Source organism: Hipposideros armiger, unplaced genomic scaffold (genome assembly GCF_001890085.2).
Source record: "Hipposideros armiger isolate ML-2016 unplaced genomic scaffold, ASM189008v1 scaffold_53, whole genome shotgun sequence".
In the NCBI taxonomy this organism is placed as follows: Eukaryota; Metazoa; Chordata; class Mammalia; order Chiroptera; family Hipposideridae; genus Hipposideros; species Hipposideros armiger.
In genome coordinates, this window is record NW_017731403.1 from 2229080 (window position 1) to 2255001 (window position 25922).

General features: G+C 47.3%; 2 protein-coding genes and 1 long non-coding RNA gene across 3 annotated transcripts in view; 2 read left to right on the forward strand and 1 right to left on the reverse strand.

Annotated features, from left to right (window-relative positions):
- SCFD2 (sec1 family domain containing 2) overlaps positions 1-11893 on the forward strand; it is a 344198-nt gene extending 332305 nt beyond the window's left edge. The window contains exons 8-9 of the mRNA XM_019640903.1: positions 1439-1558; positions 10964-11893. Coding sequence (XP_019496448.1) covers positions 1439-1558; positions 10964-11056 — 213 coding nt within the window. The 3' untranslated portion in view covers positions 11057-11893. The remainder of the gene's footprint in view (positions 1-1438; positions 1559-10963) is intronic.
- Positions 11894-18929: 7036 nt separating this feature from the next.
- Positions 18930-23988, reverse strand: RASL11B (RAS like family 11 member B). The gene is made up of 5 exons (XM_019640906.1): positions 23915-23988; positions 23105-23284; positions 22413-22469; positions 21203-21279; positions 18930-20408 (listed from the first exon to the last, which is right to left on the reverse strand). The coding sequence occupies exons 1-5, from the start codon at positions 23925-23927 to the stop codon at positions 19938-19940; spliced, it is 798 nt and encodes a 265-aa protein (XP_019496451.1). The 5' UTR covers positions 23928-23988; the 3' UTR covers positions 18930-19937.
- Positions 23493-25693, forward strand: LOC109381823 (uncharacterized). Its single transcript, XR_002123820.1, has 3 exons — positions 23493-23596; positions 24226-24473; positions 25495-25693. It is a non-coding gene; the product is annotated as an uncharacterized LOC109381823 (long non-coding RNA).
- Positions 25694-25922: the final 229 nt, after the last annotated feature.

The following is a 25922-nucleotide window of genomic DNA, read 5'->3' on the forward strand; positions in this document are numbered from 1 at the left end:
CCTTCCTTCCTTCCTTCCTTCCTTCTTTTCCATTCTGAATTTCCTCTCCAGAAGCCAAGTGGTAACTTATGTAACTGGAAGCACTTAATGTAGTACCTTTTTAACTGTTTTTTAAAATAGGATGTTGAAAAGTGGGTATCTTCAAGGAAAGGAGCCAGAAGAACCCAATTGAGAAAGGAGTTGGAGCAGAGCGAAGAGCAAGGGCTTCCGTCAGCCTGTTGTCCCACTCCGCTCCTCTTGGGGACGAGCCGATGGCCCCAACATGGCTTGTGCACTAGAGAGTGTGAATGAGTGAATACACTCACCCTTCTGTCTACCCTCCCCCTGCTGGAGTGGAAGCCTGTGTTTCCCACCTCTGGCTTCAGTGGCCATGTGGGCCACTGGCAGCACCCTTCCCGTATGGACTCCATGTTTGCTCTGTCCTGGCTGGTCCTCCAGCCTGCTCCACCCAGGTGCTGACGGCTAGCCTCCAGAACGCAGCTCACACCGCTTCTCCTACCAGTCCTCACCACACCAACTCTGGCTTCCAGATAGGGCTCAAAACTCGCTTTCTTCAGGAACCCTTGCTTGTCCCCTTCAATGAGTCCCTAAGTCAATGTGTTGTTCATTTTGCGTTTCCTGAGGGGTTACTGTGAGTCATTCTCATTTTAGTTTATAATAACGCTTTGCCTAACTAGTGACATCATAAGTCACCAGGAGGAATTCTCCACAGCCTCTAGTGGAGGATTCCATGTAGAGTAAGCCCTCCGCGAAGGCTGGTTTGCAGAAGGTAAGAGCATGAAGCCTGCACTAGACAGTAAGCTCCTACTCTCATAGGCACTGCTCTCGTTCATCTTTGTACCCCCTCCACCACCACCTTCTAGGGCTCTGACTGTTCCTCAATTCCATAGACATTTATTGAACACCTACTATGTGCCAGAAACTGCACTGGGTAAGCTAGGAATTCAGCAGTGCACCAGGCAGACGAGGTCCCCGCATTGTGGCGTTTGTGCTCTGTAGAGGAGACAGCCAACGAGGAAACCAACAAGTAGTCTAACCACAGGATAGGGCAAGCACCTCACAGGAAGTGAACTGCGCTCTGTAACAAAGAAGGAGCATGTTTGTGCTGAGGCTTGAAGACTGGTGAGGAAGAAATTGCCCCTCGGCCTTCTCTTATTTAATAGCCCCCACTCCTTGAACTTCCCTTTCAATAAAATATTCATTTAAAGGGATGTAATAAGGTGACACGTTACGCATTTTCCTGGTCAGTGGGTTCACAAACCACTGACACAGCTGACCACGAACTAATCATAGTCTCTCTAAGGGCTGTTTGTTTCACCTGCACTGTGAGGGTAGTGGCCCTGGGGCCCCAGGAGACGGGGGCCAGTGGAGATGGTGCCCAGCTGCACAGAGCTCTGCACTGAGGGGCATCTGACACCGGTACTGGTTTGTTTTGCAGGTGAGCCGGCCTCATCCCAGCGACCACCCTCTCCTGATCCTCTTCGTGGTGGGCGGAATCACAGTCTCTGAAGCCAAAATGATCAAAGACCTTGTGCCATCCCTGAAGCCAGGAACCCAGGTACCAAGGAGTGCTTGGTGATAAGCATGAGAGTCCTGGGGCAGGGGCAGGGGCAGGAAGGGTGGCTGAGGGCCCTTCTTTAGGGTTTCCAGAATGCCCATCTCCATCCCAGCTCCTCCTCCCACCTACTCCTGCTAAGGTCACGCTCTCCTTCTGCCGGCACCCTCCTGGTGGGGGTGCAAGGAGGGGAGAGAGCTTTCACAGTCATCTCCTGCCTCTGGGCTTCAAGGGCTAACGTGCTATTGTCCCTATTCCCTATTTCAACATAAATTCTCTTGTGCCTAATCAGTGCTGAATTACTCAAGAGTTTTCAGGCTCCAGGCTCCAAGTAATTAAGGGGAACGCCAAGGACCACCTCCCCACTGTGACAGTTGAAGGTCTGGGCTAGGGGAGTTGGGGAAGGCACATTATGGAGACAATGACAAGTGTAGAGTCTTTCTCCTCTGTAGCCTCCTGTCAGGTCCCATCTCACTCCCCAAATCAGTGGCCTGGGGGTTACATGGAAATGGGGCTGGCAGCTCTGAATCAGAAATCTGGTGAGTGGCGAGAATGTGCCTCTTAGCACAGTGCCTGGTACATACCCCTCAATAAGTCGTGGCTGCAGTTATTATCAACCGCTTCTGAGCAGTTACCACCCTGCTTGGCAGGACCGGCCGAGGCTCCTGGCATGAGGCCGCAGGAAACCGAGGAGAAAGACTTCAGGAAAAGGAGGGCCCCTGCCTCGGTGTGCTCTGATCTGGCTGGGGAAGCAGAGCCTGTAACTCAGGAAGATGAAAACCCAGCCTCAGCGGGTTCCCCACAACAGAGCCTGAGACGGGACCTGAGAACAGGTAGCTTACATGGGAAATGACCCCAAGAAGCACAAGTGAGGGAATCAGAAAAGAGAGACAGTAGAGGGAGAAGAACCAGAAAAGGGCACATCACTGAGGTGGTTGCTGCTGTGGGCAATTGAGCCTCAGTACTTTGGGGGCCCCTCAGGACAACAGGGAGTCTGGGACATCCCGTGGGCTCCCCTCCCCCATGCCCTGGTTGCGACTGACTTCTGGGGGCTTATCTCCAGCTTTGTGCTAGCTCTGCATGCAGCTCAGTAGCTTTCCATGGTTTGGAAAAGGCAAAACAGAGATGTGAGTGCGGTGCTTCGGGTAGGATGCTAGCTTGTGCAGGGGACCGCTCACCACTGCGCAGAAACCAGGTGGGATTCCAGCCCAGGCCTGGCTGCCAGGGGTAACAGTGTCTTTATCTCCCACCACCACCCACTACCGAAATTTTACCCCGCTGTGACCACAACAGGTGATGGTAGCAGCAGCCAGCCAGGTGTGCCCTCCTTCTTGTCTTCCTGTCCTACCTGTTGTTCCAGGCCTTTCCTATACCTCTGCTGGCATCCCAAATCCATATGCTGCAACACAGCACTGCGCTGCTTGCCCTCTGCTCCCTAGCTGCTGGCCTCGTCACCTCAAGCAAAGGTGAACACCTTGAGGATGAAGGCTGTGGTTTCCCAGGCCTGAGCACATGTCAGGAGCTCCATCAGCCTTGTGGTCTGATGGCTCGATTGGCTGCAGGAAGGCTGGCTTGGTGTTGCAGCGGGTCAGCTGGGGAAGTAGACAAGGCCTGGTCCCTGTTGGTCTTCAGACACCCAACTGAAAAGTGGACCCAGGTATCTATGGAGTTACAGTAGATTCTTGAGCAAAGGAGTGACCAGTCATTGGTGGTGACCATTTCTGCTGTTACTATCACCTGTCCTATTCAGAGCTGGTGACATTTCTGATAAAGTGGTAAATTCTGCCTCATTTAACACCCTCTCTGTCAGTAGTGTTAAGGATCTGTTTAAGGAGCAATTGCCTTTGCAGCAAGGCAATTTTTTTCTTTTTTTAAATCAGAAAGCATACTGTTTGCCGCCCCTTACCATGGTGAACCAAATTCTTAGCGATTCAGAACAGTCATGCATTGTAACAGCCTGACAGACATGTTAATCCCCACTCTAAAAGGATAAAATACAGACGTTTTCAAAGCCGAGTGACCTGAGTTTGACAACAGAGACTGGATCTGCAGTGGCTTTGCTGCAGCCTGACCCTGTGCTCAGTCATCTGCAGAGAGGGCTCCTCAAAGAATTCTGAGCTTAGGGACCTGCTTTGACGGCTACTTGTCCTTTGTGCAAAATGTTCTCCGGAAGAGTTAACAGGCCCGAGGAGGATTCCAAAGAGGAGGTCTTTATCATCATGCCCTTCATCTCCAAGATTTGGGAAGGAGAGGGATTACCTGGATGTTTGCTACAGTGGCACCTGCAGGGGAAGCTCACCCCTCCTTGGACCTCCACAGACTCGCAGCTGCCGCGGCCATGCAGTTAACTCTGCCCAGACCGCCTGCTTTCAGAAGTGCAGTGGAGGTCAGGCCCTGCTGCACCAGCTATCCACAAACTGGCATGCACACGAGTGTCATTCTGTTTAGACGCACTGCTGTGGGAGCACGAGTGTGAACAAAACTGAATCTGTGCACCAACAGACCCTCAAAGACACATCTGGCAACCAAGGGAGTGACTCTGACTTCACTGTCAATGTAAACAGTGAAAATATAGGTATCTAATACTTCCTTCTGTCCTTCATATCCAGCCTACACATGAACATCTCCAGGGACGAGGATTTGCCCCTCCCACAGCAGCCTCCTTGAGTCTCACAGGGCTTCGCTGTTAGGATGTTATGCCTCCTCTAGACAAGACCAAATTGGCCTCCTCTGAGTGCTCACTCATCAGTGCTGGTTCTAGCTTTTGGGCCACCCAGAACTGACAAGCAAATCTGGCTCATCTCTCTTCCGTGTGTCTTCCCGCAGGCCTGCTCTTCTCCAAATTTAATATCCCCAGTTCCTACAGCCACCCCGCCCCAGCCCTGACTGTCCTTGGCCCAGCGTGTCTCTCGCTTGCACTCGATTGGAACTGAGAGCCATCCCTGGTGTGGCCTGATCAGTGTAGAGGCACCTGGGGCTGCCTCCTCCTCGCCCACCACGGCCTGCAAGGCCCCACACGATCTCCCTCCTGCCTCTGGGCCTTCTTTTCCTACCACACTTCCACTTGCTTACTCCGCCCCCTCCAGCCCCAGGACTTTGCACTTTGCACTATTTTATTCTTAGCACCTCAAACAGGGTCTGGCACTGGGTGTTATGGTTGTTTGTGCGTTGGCTACCGAATATGGAACACTGGAAACTTTACTTGTATTATTACAGCATAGATAAAAGTAACTTTTCTGGAGACGACGCCAACTTGTTGTTGTACATTACAGACAGCTAACACCACTCTGTCTTTTGTGTCAATTGCTATTGATCCGTACCTTCTCTATTCAGTTGCTACGTGGGTGCCCTTTGGACCCAAGTCCAGGAACTTACAATCATGTCTGTTAAATTGGATTAGTTGTTATTCATCCACTCTCTACTGAGCAGTGTTCTTTGTGCTGAAGATAGAGCGGTCACCAAGCCAGGCACGTTCCTGCTTCCATGGGACTTACACACTAAGAGTCAGTGATGGGCCGTAAACAAGAAACTGCAGCCAGAGATACGTGCTGTGGTCACTGGAGGGGAGGCTCGTTCAGACAGCCATCCCGGGCTGCTCAAAGGAAACTGCTAGAATCCATTCAAGGCACATCCAGAAATGAATTCCCTGTCACAAAAAGTGACAAGGGTTGCATGAAACAGTGGAATCCAGAGGCCACATCCACACCTGCTCCTCCGTAGGACTGCTGTCATACACTAAAATGGGCGTGTTTTCTCCCAGGGTTGTTGCTGGGTGTGCTGGTGAGAGAAAGTGGGCAGCAAGAGAAGGGCCTCTTTCCTGACTACAAAACAACAAAGGGATCAAAGAGGCAACTCCCCCACCCAGCTGCAACCACTGGCAGGAAGCTTTGCAGGCTTCCCTCGCTCTGGAGCGCGTGTGCCTGGCACTGGCCTCTGTCTCGCTCACTCGCTGCCTGGTATGGGGTTCCATGCCCAGACAGCTCTGCAGACTGAACTCTGTTGCTGGATGGTGGCCAGGAGGCCAGCAGGAGCCTGGGATTGTGGGAGGAAAATAACAGGGAGGGACCCTCCCAGAAAATACAGGGACAGGCCAGCTCAGGAAACAGGAAGAAAGTGGACAAGCTAAGCCACCATCCACCGCTTTTCACAGGCGCACGCGTGCTGCCCACCCACCCTTTCACGTGGTTCTACGGTCCTGGGGCTTAATAGTTGATGATAATGTCATTTTTTTAAAAAGCAGACCCAGAAATGTGCTCCTGTACAATTTTGCACTTTAGGGGTTCAAGAACACCTACATCCTGGCTCTAACACCTTCAGGCTCCAGGTTATTCTAAAGCTGTTAGAAAGCCCAAGGAGAGGAGTCAAGTGACATGTTTTAAAAACCATCACAAGGGACAAAGGTGAGGTGGCGACCTGAAACCTCACACTTGCCGCTCTCCAGGAGAACCTGCTAAGGTCTGCACGCGGACCTCTTAGGCAAGGTGAAAGCAGGTCTGACAGCTCACGATGAGTTTTCCAGAGAGCTCTGTCATGTCCACGGAATTAATCCACTGTGCCACTGGTTAATGAACAAACCTCTCATATCTAACACAAGTGTGTGAGTGTGTGACTGTGTGTGTATGCGCATGTGCATATGTGGGTGACTTTACCTGGGAAGAATCTCCCAAGTTTAAAAGCAAAAGGGAGAAAACACATTTTTTATCTCCTGTTGCGTTCAATTTACAATGTTAGAAATCAGAGGTATATGGGATCTAAATCCTGGACCGCCCTGCTTCCTCTGTTCTGTGTTCTGCAGAAATAGAACCGGAAGATGCTGGCACTTACAGATTATAGCGAAGGACTGGAGAAGTGGAAAGTGGAAAGAAAGCCAGGGAGGGCGGTGACTCCCTAGCACTGGCCTGCTGCTGCGGGAGCTCTGGCAGGCTGAGAACAAAGACCAAACCGCCCCTCTTGCAGCTAGAGCATAGTGCCACTGTGGAGCCCCTGGGCTGCTTTAGGGGCTTGGCCGGGGCTCTCAGGGAACCCTAGTGCCTGTCCATTGCCCTGTCACAATTGCCCTCGGTTGCCTGGAATGAGCCAATTCTCCAAAAGCAATTCTCTTAACACTCGGTTTGCCTAATATCACACGTCTGATTACTGTGTTTATAAAATTTAAATTTCATATCTGACAGGCCAATTTCAGACTCCTTTAAGCATTTTCTTTCCATTTTTTGAGTGTCTTTTCCCCCCATTTGCCTTATTTTTTAGAATTTTTAAGGACTATTTTAGCCAAGTAATGCATAAATGCCATTAGTTGAGTAGACTAAAAATAAAACTCTGAAAATGCTCAAAAGCAAGCTAAAAATCAAAAGACGCCTAAGATGTGGAAATGCTTAAGGACCATCAACTGTTATACTGTCAATGAATTGTTAGCAGTGCAATCCTGCTCTTCCTTCAAAATAGGAATTTTAGACAAATAGGTTTTTAGTTGAATCAATTTGAAATAAATTTACCCAGAGCTATTTGAACTGTCTTTTACTGGAGAAACTTCCTGCTGGCCACTGCTAAACCCACTGCCTTCTTCATTGTCTTATTGTTTTTGTTCATTCACTTAATCATTCACCAACTCACTACAGCAAGGACCTGCTATGTATCGGTCCCTGTGATGAGAAAATGAAAAGACTCAGTTAAGGAAACAGGGAATACAGGGTGATACCAACAGCCGTGGGAACACAGTCAGGCTTGGCGGTGGGAGCTGGTCTGGGAAGGCTTCCTGGAGGCAGTGATGCCTGAGCAGACTGAGAGGCCTTCAGGCAAAGACTGAGGGAACTCATGTTCCAGATAAAAGAAGCATCTCCAAAGTTTCAGTTGTGCAACTGAAAATAGGTGGTGGTGGCTAGAACGTAGGACTGATGGTGAGGGGGGTTGGTGGCAAGGGGGTGGGTGTGGATTCTAAAGTCCTGATTCTAAAAAAGCCACCAGATTCTAAAGTCCTGAAATGCTCTCTAAGATGGTTGGGCTTATCAAAGGGCAGGCAGGAGGTGGTAAGGATGTTAAGCCCCTGAGTAACAGGGCCAGACTTACACTTGGGAAGGATGGCTCTAGCAACTGTACCTTTCTGCTTCATCCCTGGTGACTGCTATGAGCCGAATAGAGGGAATACAGCAGAGGATGAAGACAGTGAGGTGGTGGTGATGCTGAAGACAATTATAGCTACCATTTTAAGCCCCTCTACAGCCTGCCATTATGCTAAATAGTTTACATATATGTTCACGTTTGATCCTTATAAGAATCATGTGAGGTGGATATCACTCTTCCCACTTTATAGACAAGGCAATTGAGGCTCAGAGTGATTAAGCAACTTCCCCTGAGTCATCTGTCTGGATAGTGGCCCAGCTGAGGTCCAACTCAGCAGGGACACTGCTAAGCCTGTGCTCTTAAGACTGCGATATCAGAAAAGCCCCCGGTGTCTCCGCTCTGCTCTCTCCACACCTCAGAGACCCCCTGACTTACTTTCCATGCTGCCTCTGTTTTCCATCTGTTTCTCTTCAGCCCTGCCCCGAGCAGGCCCCAGACACCCTCGGGTTCAGCCCACATGCTGTGTAACTCTGCTTGTTTAGATGTGAAGGGCCTGCTCTTTGGGTCCAGCTCAGTAGAGGCCACCAAACCCAGAGCCTCTGTCAGCTGTGGCTGGAAGCCCAGCACACAACCTGAGAGTGACGGATTATTTTGGCTCAGTTATCACTGCTCTAGAAGCGTCAACATCAACTGAGTCTGTAGCCTTTTCTCTTCAAGTTCATCAATCCTGCCAACAAGACTTAAGCATCCTGAGAGACTCACTCTAGCCCTTACACTTTCCCTCACCTCAGCCAGAGAAGAATATGCCATCTTGGCACTGGACCGAAGGACCAAGGGTCTTGCAGTGGTGGTAGGGACTGGCAAGTCACAAGGACAGAGGGGTCTTTGGCACCCCAGCTACACTGGCCTCTGCTACCTCACAGGAGTCTATTACCAGAGAGTATGCCGAGGAGTGTTGTTATTATGTGTGCATTGTTTAAAATATCTAAATAAGGTTTCTTAACTCGTAGTCTATGAATCCTAGTTGTACACAAACCACCGAACACTATATTCAGAATCTTGTGTGTATGAACATATGCATATGTTTTTAGTTTTTAGCGTTCATAAGATTCAAAAAGAGACCTATGACTCAATCACAAAACCACAGTAAAATAGCAGCTCTCAACTGCTGAGCACCTCCTGTGCTCTACACACTTGACCTTATGTAAGCATTGCCACAGCGCTGCAAGCTCAGGGATGTAGTTTAACTGCTGAGATAAATGATAGATAGATAGATAGATAGATAGATAGATAGATAGATAGATAGATAGATAGATAGATAGATAGATAGATAGACAGACAGACAGACAGATAGATGAGTCTCCAAGTGAAGTGACTTTCCCCAGGGCATAACCAATCAGCAGTGGAGCTGGGCTCTTTGGGTGTCTGATGAGGGAGTCACCATTCTCAACCAGCCATTAGGTTTGGCCTAGGAGACCCTGAGGAGTGAGCAGAGACCTTCTCCAAAGCCCCATATTGCAATGGTATCTACACCGTGTGTGTGGATGATCACGGCTTCTACAATTCTATTCACTCTCTGCCCTCCAACTCGCATCATTTGCCCTCAAGGAAAAATGTGAGCACAGATTTCAGAGTATTCCTTTATGCCAAAAATATGACTAGGCTGACATTAACCATATAGATATATTTTTAAGATAATTCTCTTTCAAGAAAAAATAAAATAGCTGCTTCTAAAGACTAATTTTTGTTTTAAGCAGAAAACTTTTAATAACCCTCATTTCTTTAAAAAGGAAATTATAAAGTGATTCTTTCTCTCCTCCCCATCTGCTTTGCCTCCACACTGGAGTGTGGACTGTTTCGGACCAGTAACCTGGGAAGGTCATTGGTTTGGTTACACCTGGGACAGGTCCGGGGGTGGGAAGGGAGATAGTGATGTGTGCAGTACAGGGCAGGACGGTCAGGTGAGCCCAGTCCCGCTGCCAGCCTTGCAATTCCCTTCAGCCCTGTTCTGGGCTGTGATCATCTGATTCTAGTACGTCCTTCCCCATTTCCCATAGTCACCACCTCATCTAGTGGGTAAATAATACCTACCTGTGCAAAACCTCACCAGTCTTCACAATGCACATCCCAAGCGCAGCCCAGCCCTGGGGAACAAGTTCTCCCCATGCTGCAGACAGAAAGCTGCCCCAGAGGAAAGGTCCAGGCTGAGGGACGCAGGAGGGGTCAGCTGTCACATGACAGGCCGGAGGGGCCCAAATGTCCATGTGTACTAGGGGAGTAAAGCAGCCTTGCCTGGAGCCCTTGACCATGAGGAAGTGACCAAAAAGATACTTAGACACTGGAGCCAGCCCGCCTGAGTTGGAATCCTGACCTAACTATTTTCTGTGTTTCTTTAGACAAGTTACTGAACCTCCCTGTACTTTATTTTCCTTACTGAAAAAGAATAATATATGTACCTATTTCATAAGGTTGTTATGAAGGTTAAATGGGTACTAAGTTCTATCATCCTCAGTGCTGGCACATCATGAAAGCTGATAAATATTAGCTGATATCACCATTATCATCATTGTTATGAGTTGAATTTTGCCTCCCTCCCAAAGATGTTGAAGTCCAAACCCCTACCATGAATGAATGTGACCTTATTTGGAAATTGGTCTTTGCAGATGATCAAATTAAGATGATGTCATTAGGGTGACTGTATGACTGTGTCCTAATAAAAAGGGGAAATTCGGACAGGGACAGACATGCACAGAGGAAAGACGATGTGAAGACACAAGGGAGTTAAGAGGGAAGCATGCAACAGATTCTTCCTCACACCCCTTGAAGGAACCAACCCTGCCAACACCTTGATCTTGGACTTCTGGCCTGCAGAACTATGAGATAGGAAACTTCTGTTATTTAAGCCACCCAGTACCTGGTACTGGAAAATTAATACAATCACCATCATTATCACCCACAACAACATTTACCTATTGGGTGTACCTTCTCATGCTCCCGGAAGGAGGGAGAAACCTCTACTTCAAGGTCAAATTACTGGATCGAAAAGCAGCGGCATGATCAAATTCAATTTAGCAGCAGGGAGATGGCTGGGCTTGGCCATTCTTAGTGCCTTGTTGGTTCAAGTTTAAGCAGGCACAGCCCTGCCGTCCCACAGGCCATCCTTCCGTCCTCGCAGATGCTAGGACACTATCATCTGGTGGCATTCAAGCTACCACCTTTTGCCTTTCTCTCCACACTACCCACTCTGTGCCTTCCCCCAAAGAAATCTATTCTGTTTTATTTCCCATCATCTAATAACCTGGGATTGGCTTCCCTAATTGTCTGCGGTGTGTTTGCCCTTCCTGTTGTTAGGTAATCGTGCTGTCCACTCGACTCCTGAAGCCACTTAACATTCCTGAGCTGTTATTTGCAACTGATCGGCTGCACCCAGACCTTGGCTTCTGAGCATCTGCTAAGAAGATGAGACCTACCTGAGCTGGAAATACCATGCTATTGTCTGTCACCATTCAACATGTGCCTCCAAATCCATTGTCCCTAGGACTGAGTGTGGCTATGACTGAATGCTGCCCGAAGGGTCTTGAGAACCCACAGTGAAGTACTTTGCTTTGATTCCTGTGATTCTTTTTTTAAAAATGTTTTTTCACCTTTTAAATGTGTCAAACTGTCTCTCAGCTGGCCTACTTTGTAATAACTCCAATTTATTTTCAACCCTCTGTTTGTGGTCTTCCTTATATCACCTCCAAGTTCATTACTTCTAAGTAGATGCCTGTTGGTGAGTGTTGGTAGATTACCAGCCTTTGGATCTGCAGTTGCTCAAAAAGAAGTTAGGCATGCTTTAGAATTATGAGTCTGAGGAAAGTTTCTTTTTTTCTTTTCTGAAGATTATATGACTGAGGAAGGAACATTGCAAATAGGATCTGAGGCTTTGTTTCTCTCTTGATCTGAGACCTTTCTGAAAAGGCTAGGAAAAGAGGGAGACCAGGCTAGGGCTGCTCTGCTGCATTGTAAATTGGCCCACTGCAGGCTGCGTTGTTCCTGCCCGCGCACTGGGCAGGGCTGCCAGACCACTTAGAATATAGTAGTGGGAGAGAGGTTGATGAGAGGGCTGTTTCTGCCAGTGAAAGGTTTCCTCCTCTCCCAAAGAAAGACCCACAGTAAAGATATCTGGTACCAGGGAGTTTAGATTTGAATCCCAATCCCTGTGACTTTTGTGATTTCACTTCTATTAAAATATAAACTTTCTTTTCTAAGTCTTAATTTTCCTCCTAGCCATAGCAAAAACAAAAAACAAAAAAAAACCTAGACCCACATAGTGAAATGATATATGAACTGTGGCAAAAAGGAACTGTTTGGAACCCACACATGTGTAAGTGTGTAGTTGATGGAAATTTCTAGCATCTCTAAAAGATGTTTATAATAAAGAGATAAAGCTGAAAAACAGTTTTTCTAGCATGGATTAAAAGGTGGAGGAGATAAACTGTAAGCAGAACACTCAGATGTCTCTGTTTTTGTCCTTGACAAAACAGTCATTTTTATGAAAAAACTGTGAAGTTGGAAATCATTCTGAGACATAATCACAGCAGGTTTTATAAACACCGATGTTCTTTTTTTCTCTGTCCAAGTGTGTTTTCCACTTCATACTGGTTCTTTCATGATGCTGCAAAATTGGAGATGCGCTTTTTCTTTCCACTAATCTAGAAGTTTGGATTTGAATAAGTTAGAAAATGGCCATAGCCCAAAAGAAATGATCATTAAAGCAGAGATTGCTATTTTCTAAAATAAAAAAATAAAGAAGTAAGCTGCTCTGTGTCTCAAATCTGCATTCTTTTCATTCATTCATTCAATCACTCCATTAATTCCCAAATCTCGAGTGAGCACCTGGCATGTTCCAGACACTCTGCTAGGTTCCGGCCAGGGTGGTGAATGAGCCAGATGCGACCGTGACCCGATGGCTCTCACAGGAAGAGCAGCTGGTGCGTCTCCTGATCCTCAGGCCCTGTGTGAGTATCTGCTCAAGGGTAAGTGTTAAACCATATGTCTATCTGCAAAGAAAACTTTCTGTAAATATAAAAGCCAAACTGTTAACAAGTAGTTACCCCTGGGAAGGACTATAAAATAGGAGGGCTAGGGATACAGGGAGTCTTGCTCTCAATATGCTTCCATGTTGTTTGAATTATTTTCACCGCAAACATGTATTTCTGTATGACTTTTGCAGCTTTAATGTATTTTTACAAGTTAATTTAAAAAAAGAACATTCAGGGCTGGCCGAGTGGCGTGATGGTTAAGAACTGGCTTGGGATGCCAGAGGGCCCCGGTTCAGATCCCACATATGAGGTCCAGTGACACTACCCTCTACAGCTAAGATGCTGAACAACAGCTCAACCTGGAGCTGAGCTCTGCCATGAGTTGCCCGGCGACGGTGTAGGCTGCAGTCCCTGTGGCAGTGGGTTGCCATGGGCTACCGTGTGTAGCCAGCAGCCAGCGTGAGCAGCCGTCCTGAAGCCGGCAACTGATCTGCCTCGCCCGGGAAGAGCGCAATGATGGTGCCAACTTGGGCCAGTGAAGCAACGTCCTCCACAACTAGACTGAAGAACAAAACGACACCAACTTATGTGTTCCCTTTCCCCTAATTCCCCAATAAAAATCTTTAAAAAAAAAAAAAAGAACATTCAAAAGCTTCTCGTCTGAGATGATAAAAGGTGGACATTCCTGCTTGTAAATGTTATCATTAAGCACTTGCTATGTCTCAAAAATGCTCTCAGTGCAATATTAAATATGGCCAAAGGCAGTCTCTGAAAGGTAGAGGGGAATGTCAGAAGCCTGGTTTATCATCATCTTTTCGCATCCCTGTGGTTCCTGGTTGGAGGAACTGAGCTAGGCAGGCCATCAGGCAAGCAGAAGGCTTTGGAGAAAAGGTGAGCCGGAAGAAAGAAGTCTGTGGCGCCTAGAGTTTGGTTTGACTAAGAAGCTGGGAGTCACAGGACAGAGCACTGCTCCTTGAGTTAAAAGTGGGAACCTAATGGAAACTTGGCATAGATCCGAAAAGGGCCTTTACCAGAGAAGGAAGAAGTGGGGGCTCAGGAAATGGAGCATCAGTGCCCCCATCTGTAGAATCCAGGTAATAATGAATGGTACCTACCTCACGAGGGGGTCGCTATAGAAGGAAGCCATCCCTAACACAGCAACAAACACGTAACACCAAGGATTGTGGGTATTTACTGCTGAGGACACCAAAGAAGACAGCTCACAAAATGATAGCCTCAACAGGAGAATAATGTCATATGAAAAGACAATTTGGAGGCATCCCTGGGGTCCACAGGAGAGGAGAAAATGGAGGAATAACACCTTGGTCCCAGTACTTCCAAGAGAGTATGGCCCCGAGGCCCAGGAGCCGGACCTGCAGTCCAACTCCATGAGTGGGTTCCAATCCCCCCTCTTCCACACAGTGGTTTACTTCTCCCGGCCTTGTTGACTATGAAGCCTACCATATCAGATTGTTATAAGAATTAAACGAATTAAATGTGTGAAGCACTTAGAACATGGCGAACTGGCTGACAGCATAGAACAGTCACCATTATTGATAGTAAATGTCTGATGCTTGCTCACGCAGATCCTGTGTCTCTAATAGAACTTTCTCCATCACTAATGTAGTTGTGTGCATTCTGAGACTGACACCCTGACTTAACCATTTCCACCTCATCCAAATATACCGATTCTACAGGGATTTTCTCTGTACCAGACGTCAGCCACCTGGACATGGCTTCAAAGGCTGAGCTGAGTGGCCATGCTGGTTTCTCCTCTCTGGGCCTGGGTCAGAGTGTTTTCCACCTAAACTCTGGCTGGCCAGAGCCAAAGCAAGGACATACAAATGCAAAGCTTCAGCCAAGGACCTCATGGGCCACGCTATAAACAATTGATAGACATGTAAATACTCTGTAGCAATTGCCTTCTGCCTTTGTAAACCCTCCTTCTGGACTCCACTTCCCAGCAAACACAGCAGGCACAGCTAAGCCCTTGGAAGTTCGGGAGCTGCTTCAGCCACCCATGGAAATGGCTCTGCTGACACCAGGGCCCCCTCCTTGACAGTGGTATCCCAGTAACAACAGACTCCCAGCAAGCTCCCCCCAAAAACCACTATTATTTATTTTACCCTGGTTACCAGAAACAGATTCTCAGCAACAAATAATCCAGTATTACAAATGTTGCCTGCTGTCCCTGCCCAAGGAACATTAAGCAACTCCATCTCTATTTTAAAAGACAAAACCAGACAATGGAGGGGTTTGGGGGGTAGTGGCTGGGATTTTGCCACAGTCGGTAATAAACCAAATCCCATTTTCTTCTCACAAAAATACAAGAGTAATGAGAACAAGAACTTTCTGGAAGCATCTCTCTTTAGACTCTAAAGGGACTGCAGAAAACACCAGTTTTCCTGGGCTATTTATTATAATAAATAAAGCCCTCTAGGCCATTCCCCGAGGCCCATGTCTTGACTTGGTGGAGTCTGTGGGGTGGCACCTTTTTCTCCCACCAGTGCAGAGGCAGGGCCAGGAGTTACCCAGCTGCTCGCTTTTGAGGGAATTTACCACAGGCTTGTTCATTAGTCCAGAAAACACATTGGTTTTCTCCCTCTTTGGGAGAAAGACGTGTAAGAAGTGTAAGATGAATGTTGAAAACCCATTTTTCACCAGAACGGAGAGCTCATTGTAAATATGCTCTTGGCTAGGGGCTGCCGGGTGGGTGATGCGCTGGGCATGCAGATGCCAGCGGGGTGAGGAGCCGGGAGGGCTGGGAAGGTTTAGCCAGCTCCACTCTACACCATGCCAGGTAGGCTACAAAGTGTTCCAAATGTTTTTGATTTGCAGCAGGGAGGAAACGCGAAACCAGGCATCATGACAGACAAGGATCCGGTTCTGTAGCACATGGGCTGTGGGCTGGGCTGGACCCCGCCCCTGCCTGGATGTCTTTATTACTGAGTTGAGACTGGAGGTCAGTGAGCAGCCAACTAATGGCAACAGCAGATGTGTTCATGGCAGCCAGGCGGGTCTGGGGCCCGGGAGGAGCCACAAGCCTACAGGGAGATTAAGGAAATCAGGACAAGGAACATAGGCCAGGGCAGGGAGGGCCAGCATGTGGACGACAGAGGAGAGCTCCAAGGCAGCTTTGCTTAGCAGAGCAGAGCTGGCACGCTGTGGGCCAACTGCCTGGATCTAGGCTGTGGCATCAGACAGACCTGGGCTGGAGTCCTGAATCTGCCACTCAAGAGCTGGACTCGCTATTGAATTCTTCTGAGCCTCCCTTCTCCGTATCTGTAAAGGGACTAAAGAAGGATTGTAAGGTTGGTGTGGAGAAACACCCCACACAGTGCCTGGCATACAGAAACGGTAATTGTTACTACCTGTGTGGCCCTAAGCAGGTAATTTAACCTCTCAGTGTCGGTTTTCTCATCTTTAAAATGGAAGTGGTATTATTACCTTCATCACAATATTCTTTAAAAGATTAAAGGAGATAATTTATAATCTGGCCCATTGTAAGTGCTCAGTCAAGTCTCCTTTCTTTCTCCACTGCCCTGACACACATACACCCCCACACACATCCCTGCGTTCCCTTACCCAAGTAGCAAAGGTGGTGCTCCCCTACCAGGGTAGGAGAGGGCTGTTTCTCGGTGCCACATGGTTGTAGTTCAGAAGCTTAAAAACACTGTAAATGCTTACTGTGCACCACGGGAGGCTATCAGAACAGAGGCTTAGAGTCAAAGGTGCGCCTAAATCCACTCTCAGCCATTTTATGGCCATGGGGTTTTGGCAAATTGCGTGTACTTTGTGGCCCTTGATTGCCTTTTCTGTGAAATGGGAGAAATGATACTTACCTCATAGCCTATTATAAGAATTGTGTCTATAAAATGCCAATAAAAGAAATCTTAAAGATTAAAAAAAATTAAACACAAACAGGGATTAAGAGTTACTAATAATGAAAGAGGGGAGCAAAGGTAATGAAACATGAAGCTAAATTCATGAGAAGAAAACATGGTGTATTCTAGAGCTATAAATAGTCAAGTCAGCCTGAGACAGTGGACAGAACTGGGACTTGGGTGGTTTCCAGCTCGCTCGCTCTCTCTCACATTGTCTCGCTCAGTGTGGCCTTGAAGGAACCACTCCATCCCTCTGGGTGGAACAGAGCTCTCAGACCCCTTCCAGCCCGAACTTCTGGTGAAGTATGAGAAATACTGAGTCCAGCACAGTGGATAAGTGGGGCAACCATCAAGTGCCAGGAGGTGCAGCTGGCAGCTCAACACGGGCGCAGGAGAGGTCTGCAGACTAGTGGAGCAGATGGAAAGGACAGGCGAAGGAGCAGTGTGCCAGTAATAAACGGAAGTACAGCTCTGCTCAGCACCTTTGCGAGAGTACGCCCGCAGGGAAATTCTTTATTGTCTTTAATTCCAGAACATGGGTGGAGGACCATCGTTTACTATACAAAGATTAACCTCTCACTCAGTGGACAGTATTAACACAACCACGTAGAGTGAACAGAAATAAAAGTGAGCAGAATCTATTCAGAGATACTTGTCGCTGTCTTTGAATGGAGATGTTTTTAGAATGTTAGCACCATTTCCCTTCCTGCTCCCAACATACTCACCCTTTTCCGAGATTAGGTTAGGCTTCAAGTGTAAAAAATTGCCCCCGCAACTCCCCATAAAAAGGCAGCACCAGAAGCCTTGTCAAAAGCAGGCAGGGGATTTACCCTGTGAGAAAACAGATTTGAAAGTCTGGCACCATACCAAGTCAGGCCCTCAGTAGCTATTCCTTTTGGCTGCTTCCCTTGGTCCCACGGCCCCACATATGCAGCAGTATTTCATATATGAAATGTTATAAGGGAATAAGAAGGCTGAATATGGTAAACAGTAACATGAACGAGCCACTTTAAAATGGAGCCAGAGCTGCCATGCCAGAGGAACTGCCTTGTAGGTCTTATACCTCAAAACTTGGACTGTTAAAAACCGAGCAAAATGAGCTTTGAACTGGGCCTACACAACCTTATTACCCAAAGACCTCTTTACAAAGAGGACGTGACTACTGGACTGATGACTACTGGAATGAAAATGGAAGACATTTAGAATTAACATCACTATGTAATGTTATCTGCACTAATAGAAATGCCATCCTTCTATTGATGTATTATAATTGTTCCCCTTCCCTTTCTCATAAGTACCCATTGCCTTTGTCTCCTAATAGGAACGTTATTTGGGCTTCTGCCTGAACTAATGATTCCTGAATAGCTATTCTTATTGATGTCAAATAATGTCAAATAAATACTTGTTTCCTTCTCAACTGGAAAGGTCATTTTAAGTTAACATTATAGTCAGAAGACATTGATTCAAGTCCTCTGTGTGAACTTGAGGACACCACTCAAAACTCGGAACCTGTTTTTCTCATCTGTAAAACAGTATTACCTCTTTCACCTTCTTCACAGGGTTCTCCCGAGGAATAAATGAAATCAGGCACGTGAAAGCACTACTCAAGGAAATACAGTAATACCTTGATTTGCGAGTGTAATTCGTTCTGGAAACAAACTACTCATATTGCAAGACATTGCTCGTTTACCATGTTAAAATGTATTAGAAATGTTGGCTCATCTTGCGGAACACTCGCAAACCATGTTACTCTCAATCCAAGGTTTTACTGTAGAAGGTGTGCCTATTACCATAAAGATGATGACTCGCTTAGCTTGCATGAAAGGTCTCTGGGGCCCAGACAGACACAGAAGAGCAGCCTGGCAGTTTTAGCACATACACTTGTTGCAGGAGCCACAAGGGAGGGGATCCTGAATGGCCCAGATCAAAGGCTCCAAGCTTCTACAGTGAGGGAGAATAAAGTGCTTTTTGAAAGACGCATACCCAAAAAAAGAGAATTGCCAAATCAAGCATGTATGGAGAAGCAGTTATCTTGGGTAGAAGTAATAACGTCTTCAAGGCTTAGCTGAGGTGTCTTCACAGCGTAAAACATGTTGCCAGACGTGTGTCAGATTTACCTGGGATCATGAAGATGAACAGATGTGCTACTCTTGAATATGAAGCAGCAAATTGCAATCGACAACACTCACAGGCTATAGCCTTTGACAAGATATTTAGCTTGTTTGTAAGCCTGTTTCCTCACCTGCAAAGTGGGAATAGCAACAGAATGCACCTCTTTGGTTGGCTGTGACACTTCAGAGATAATTATTGGAAGGCATAATGCCTGACTCAACAGGCACAAGATACTGAGTAATACTTTGTCTGAAGGAAAAAGGTGAGTGATTCAAGAAGACCACGTCGGACATCTGCTCTTTTAAAATGAGATTTATTGTACATAAAAATAAATTAATTACAATTTAAGCCAAAGCATGAGTGGCTTTTTAAAGTGCATCTGTGTAGGGGATCTGGCAGTAGCCCCTGCATCAATCCACCTGCTGTAAGATAGTGTTGTATTTCAGCCATGACTCAGCCAGGCCTGGGAAGCAACCCAATGTCACTGCCATGAGCCACTTACACAAATCACTCCAAAATCAATGGACACACTTTTTTGTTCCTGTACCTGATGCAACAGTTTATAAAACAAAATTATAGTCTCACAATTACTCAAAGTCTGGGGTTGAAGAGTTTGAATTCTCAACCATTCAACACAGGCCCAACTCAGTGGCCTCATCCATGTCAGGTGGAACCAGTGCCTTCCAGCAGGCCATACAAGCTTACAGATGTCTGCAAACCCAACATTTTGGCCCATACACTCTACTCTTTTTTGGGAGAATATTTTCCTCTTTGTTCTTCAAAAAAGAAATATGGGTATCCTTCAGGTTAGAAAGGCATTCTATAAGGAAGTGTTCAAATCTTATTTGTAAGAGAAAAGCAATTCTTTCTTTTTTTGGAGGGGGGGGGGAGAAAAAGAAAGAAAAAAAAAGAGAAGTCTATGAGAGCTTAATCTGTTCTTTCATTCCCACTGTAAATCACATCAATATATTTGGTGAAACTACAACTGACTGTCATTTACAAGGTAGTTAAAAACAAAATCCAAATGGACTATGGCCCCTTCCCACTCCATAGGAAAAGACACAGAGTACATGTCACATATTCAGAGGGCGGCTCGGTGGGCTCATTCAGGCCTCATCAGTTCTGTCCCCCTGCTCAGAACAACGCTTCCTTTTCTGCACCAATTCCACAGGCCCTCCTGGCCTCTCTGCTACAGCCCTTTCTGGAACCAGGAGTTACTGCCAGCACTCAATGTTCCTGCAGCAGAAGAGCCTCAGGCTCTCTTCCTGGGAAGACCAAACCCCCCCGTGACTGAGTGCCCCAGCTTCAGACGGAGGTGACAGTCCTCACTTTGGCAGAAAGGGCTTGCTTGAACCTCCTCTTCAGGTCCTGCATGTTGGGTGACTTGGGCCTGGGGATGAGGGAGGTTCTTCGCTTCTCTGGCGTACTGCTGGGCGGCTGTTTGTGACTCACTTCTTTGCACAAGATGTGGAAAGCATTGTAGACATCATTGTAATTTTCGCTGACGGACACTTCATAGAAAGAGCAACCCAGCACGTTGGCCAGCTGCAGTCCGAGCTGAGGGTCCACCTGCTTGATGTGCAGCAGGTCAGCTTTGTTGGCCACGACCACCACAGGCAGCCGAGTGCCCAGGTGTAGCTGCTGGACAAGCTGGTGGAGCTGGCCAATGAGTTCATAGCTCTTGTAGTCGGTAATGGAGAAAACAATCACCACGGCGTCTGCCCAGCGAATGCACCTATTCAGCTGTTCGTTACAGCTCAAGCCGTTCTCATGGACCTGAAAGAGAGGTGAGGGCAAGGTGAATGGGCGAGCGCCAAAAAGAGCCCTGGCTTGGCTGCACGGCAAATTCAAAAGAGCCCTTGACAGTAATGCCAGGTTGCAGGCCATAAACAAGTTATATCCCCACACACTTCAGCTTTCTTGACAATATGTTGATCCAGCTGCACGGAGTTGGAATAAATAACAGTGCAGCTCACCACACTCAAGTGGAAAATTGACCTGCAGAGAACTCCATGCAGAGAGACTTTGTAGTTGCATAAAATGGGAAATTAACTGGCTAGACAGTAAGTCTGGGGAAGTAAAGATAGGAGCTGGAAGCATTTAAACCTGGATAACTGCCCAGTTCGAGAGGGGGAAAAAAAAACCCCAACACATACACACTAGTGTGTCTCTATAGAGTAACTTTCCACAATAAAAAATGATTCCAAGTATTAGAAGACTATCCTACATGTTTGATTTTTAATGCCAAAAACACAAATATAAAAACTGACCTTTATAACCATAGCAAAGAAACCTTGCCAATTCCAAGTGTGTTTGGTTTGGTCTTTCCTGCTGGGTAGAATCCTCCCTAAAAAAGATTCCTGCTCCTCAACCAAATCTCCCAAATTAAGTCAGGCTAAGACTGGCCAATAGCCTGACACTATTGAAGAGTCAAACAACATGTAAAAACCTTGACTTGACTCCCCAAATTTCTTTCCTCCTTTAGCATGAGGTACTTTGAGAACCACTGGACAATTCTACAGCCAGGTAGATTCCCCACTGACCTAGTCATGTATCTCAGAGCTTCTTACCTGAATGCCTGGAGTGTCTTGAACCTGAATAGCCAGAGTTTCACCTTCTATTTGGACTTGTCTGGTGTAGAGATTACCTATGAAGGAATAAAAAGATATGGTCATCCTTCTTGTACAACTTTTTAAATATTATGGCATTTTTTTAACTAAGAAAGAAAATATAACATGAACCAATGCACAAAAATAAGCTATAGATTATGCTAGTTAATGAGATTAAATTCAGATTTTTTTTTTAAACAACTGTAATTTTAACCCCATATCAGTGGATTTATTAAAATCAGGGCAAAGTTTGAAAGTTTTCAGAAACTGATTTGTCTCATTTTAAATGGAGCTTCCATATTTAGAGTATTTCCTTGAAGCAAATTTTCTTGTTAAGCATGTGTGATATTTCTGTTATATTTTAGTACTTTATCACTCTTTGACATAAATGTATATTTTAGCTATTAGATATAATGGTTTTGTAGGCAAATATTGTTAGTAAATACACAGCCAACATTACCAATTGAAATAAAAATGTGACATAATAGCCAACTCTACATCAAAGCAGAAAGTTTCCATGCCTTATCTTGGGATGGTTTATATAGTGCATTTCAAATAATCCCCTGTAGGTACTTCATATGGTCTAAGGAATGAAACAATTTGCTAACAGAACATAGGCTGAAAGCCCTTAAGCCTCCCCAGTGGCTAGTCTTAATCATAGGGATTGAAATAGTGTCCTTATTTATTCCGGAACTCTCCTAAAATTCTATCATCTAGTTCTAGTTCTTTTTCTTTGTTAAGAAAAGGGAACTTTAGGTTTACAACTACTCTCCTTTGGCCTTTGCTTTAAAAGGTCACCTCTGAAAGGCCGCCAGCAGAGCAGGAGAGGGGTGGGGAGAGAAGCTGGCCATCTTTTTTTTTTTTTTTTTATGACTTCTGCAGGAGTGTTTTGAAGGGAGAGGCTCTTGAGTACAAAGGGTGCTTCCAACTGGGGTCCCTATAGTTAAAACATACCAAGGGGAATACTTTCAGGCACTTGATAAAATGATGAATGGGCTTGGAATGGAATGAGGCCAGATGGCAGTTATGGGGGGAGGGCATGGGAGGGGACAAGCAAAGTTGGAGGTGGCAAGATCCTGATGCTGACTGTCACTCTAAAGGAGACACTGAAAAATGGGAACAGCAGTACTGGTGCAAGCTGATGGCATTTTCCTCAAATGTATTTCCTCACCTGCATTTCTTTCATAGTCACCAATGAATCGTTTGGTGAGGAACCGGACCACCAGAGCTGCAAGTCAGAAAAGAGAAAGGAAAGAGTTTTAAACCTGGCACTATAAATTAGATTGGTCTCCACTCCTCCCCAAGCCTGGAAAACAACTGTCCCAGAGAAAGCCAGCTAGCCACAAGTGAAATTCCTATCCCCCCAGCTCCTTGACCCTTCTTCCAGACACACACGGGGATGGGGCTAGAAGGCATCGGAGGCATGGTGAATTATGGCCCTGTCCAGCTGGAAGGGTCATTTGGCCCACCCCCCTCCTCTGAGCCCGGCTGAGCCATTTCTAAGCCTTCCAGCAGAAAAATGTCTTTCCTAACCTTAAAGACCTCCAGGAGGGTTTACGTTCATTAAGTTCCCTTTTTGTGCCAGGCACTTCCAGAGGTTCGAAAACCCCAAAGTTTTTGTGGTACCGAAAAGGTCGCCTGGCCCTTCTGGATCTCAGTGTCCATCATCTGTTGAAGGGGGGGGTTGGAAGCGATGCCGACTAAGGTCCCTCCCGAGGGGCAGCGGATTAATAAGAAGCAGTGGGCAATCCAGCTGCAGCTCCTTCCTCTCCCCCACGCCTGGTTCATCCGCAACTCCCAGTAGGGGCCGCCCACGTCTAGCCCCGGAGATAAGCGGGTTCTCGCCCGAGTGCGAACACTCACCGGTCTTGCCCACGCCGCTGGCCCCCACCACGGCGATCTTGACCAGGCGGCGGCCCGCCGCCCCCAGACAGTAATCGGCGGCAGCGGCGCTGCCCGGAGCAGGGTACTCGGCTATGGTGCACATGTTCTGAATGAGGCGCATCGCCGCTCCGGTCGGGGCTGCACCGTGCGGGACGGGAGCTGCGGGATGGAAAGAAGCTCGCGCTGCGAGGGAGCTTGCGGGAAGAATTAGCCGAGGGGCTCCGCGGTACAAAGAAAAAAACAACAAAAAGCACCGGAGTGGGCACAGCGTACAGGTCGAGCGGGCTCAGACTCCGGGCTGGGACTGCACAGGGGCTGCGCGCGCGCTGTTTTCTCCGGGGTCGGTCCCGCCCCTTGCTTCCCGAGGCCAATCCCGGGGCGCCCTGCGTGAGGCCCCGCCCCCGGCGCCGCGCTGCGCGCGCCGTGCCCATGGGGGCGCCGGGAGCCAGTGCTGGGCCCCGTGAGGAGAAGGTAAAATAGGGCAGCGGGAGCGAGGAGGCCAACGTGTGGGCCTGAGCCGACATCTCAGCCAATGGCGGGAGCGGAGGAAGGCAGCACCGGGCGCCGGCCCGGGTCCCGCTGCGCCGGCACGGGGCAGATGGTGTGGCTGAGGGGTTGGGGGCGCCTCGGGTTCCGGGAAGCCGGGCTCGGGCTGGGGGAGTGCATGGGGTATGCCTGTCGGCCTGTCTGCACCAGCCGACGCGGCCCTGGCCTCCCGAGAGCGCATCCCGGCCATCTGCCCCTGCTCCGGTGCCTAGCCCACCCGCCCATTGCCTGCAGCCCACTGACCTCTGGGCCCCATCTCCGCCTTCCCTGAGGGAACCAGTGCGGGGCAGGCGGGGGGCCTCGTAGGCTCAGGAGAGCTGGGGGTCGGGAGTACCGGTCTTGCTGCCTGGCCTCGTTCCTGTCTCATTAATTTGGGGAGTGATTGCACTGACTCGGGTGCATCCGGTGTGGCATCCCGAATCATAGATTTGGTTACAATGACGATCAGTAACAAAGACCCAATAGCTACTCCCCTAAAATGCGACTTTGGACTTTGGTGCAAAATATTGTCACCCATTTGTCTTAGACCCACATTCTCTGGCTCCTGCCTACAGGGTGGCGGATCACTCACCCTCTGACAAGCTCACGTGAACGCACGTATGGTCCGGTGCGTGTACAGCACACCCAGAGGCAAATCAAGAAGTAATTATAGAACAAGCTTTCTAGCGCCTCACACACAGTCACACCTCCTCCAAGATCTGTGAAAATGGAAAGAACCAGTTACCCCCCGGATACTGACGACACTGGGAGGCAGAAACCGGAAAGAGTCCGCACTTCGCCTGTGGTCCCAAGAAATGGCAAGGTTAGTAAAGTGACTTGAGGCCAAGGAAGAGGTGTGCTTGCACTTATAAAATCCCAAGCTCCAGCCCCTGACATTCTCCTCAGGGAAAGATGTCTTCAGTGGTAGGCTAAATTCCCCACCCAAACAGTATTGTGTAGGCTGGAAGTGACCACAAATCAATGTCACCAGACACTCAGCCTGACCACCTCCATCCCACCCCGGTCCTCCCCACCCTTCTAACCTTGTGGGGCCCCAAGTAGTCCTGAGGTTTTTATCCTGGGGATATTTGACAACACTGTAGCTGTGTGTCCAAACCCATATTAAAGGTTGAAATATCAAAGTAAAATAAAACAGCTCCCTTATCTACACATGTCAATCACCTAGTTTGGTTCCTCCTTCTACCCTCGACTTAGTTGACTAGGTATTTGACAGAATTTATAATGCTGTCCCAGACCGAGGTGAACCCTCTTGCCTATCACAGTTTAGGCGTTTGCAGGAATTCAAGGCCGAAATAGAAAGGTAATCTCAAATTGCCTTGGTAGCAAGTTTTCTGGGATGGGCAACATAATTAGCAAGACACAACTTTAGCAATAAACATCATAAAAGGTTGACTTCTAGGGAGATCACAAGAATGAAATAAATTCAGCTATTTGAGTAAGAAGGAAAAAAGCATTTCTAATATGCACCATGTCTTTCTGCGTGGTTTGAATCAAAATTGAATTTTGATGTTCTAGAAAATCAAATGTAACAAGACTATAATTACAGGTAACCATGTATTTTTTAACCCCCCTCCCCAAAAGCCTGTAATTCTATCATGTTTACATGGTAAAATAATTATGTAGTTTAAAGTTTTTGTTTAACTGCTTTTTGTACACACACACACACACACACACACACACACACACCACAAAAGTTGTCAAGGGGAATTTTGCTTTGAATCATTTTAGCTTCTGGGGCTTGATTTTTATTACCATGAGCCTGTACAAAGCCTATGATTTTTCTGTCTGAAACACAAAGGCTGAATTTGGTACTTTTATTTTAGGTCTAAGTGATCTATCTGTGCTTTGAAGAACACAGAAAAGAAACAAGAGAAAGATGGAGAAAAGAAAGGGGAGTTCTTTGAATTCCAGACATCTAACAAACAGCCCACCTCCACCCCACTCTGCCTTCAAATGATGACACTGCGAGTTACCGCTTGGAAATTCATAGAATTAATAAAAAGGAAGGGGAAGGAGAATTTATACATATTGAACCGTTGTTTTATTGCAGGCTGTGGGCTAGGGATTTAGCATACAAAAATTTCATTTTACCTTGTGACAGTCCTATGAGGTAGATATCATTACTTCCAGTTGCATTAACTATCACTGCTTAGTATCGTTGCTTTGTGGTTCACAGTTCTGTGGGTTGACTGTGCTCAGCTGGGCAGCTCTTGCTTGGGGTCTCTAATGTTGTTGCAGTCAGATGGCAGGC

What these genes read in the sequence shown, in the direction of transcription:
- RASL11B (XM_019640906.1), bottom strand. An exon ending in CAGCGGCGTGGGCAAGACCG is followed by an intron (nt 22,470 to 23,104) that starts GTGAGTGTTCGC and finishes TCTGACTTGCAG; the next exon opens with CTCTGGTGGTCCGGTTCCTC. An exon ending in TGACTATGAAAGAAATGCAG is followed by an intron (nt 21,280 to 22,412) that starts GTGAGGAAATAC and finishes ATTCCTTCATAG; the next exon opens with GTAATCTCTACACCAGACAA.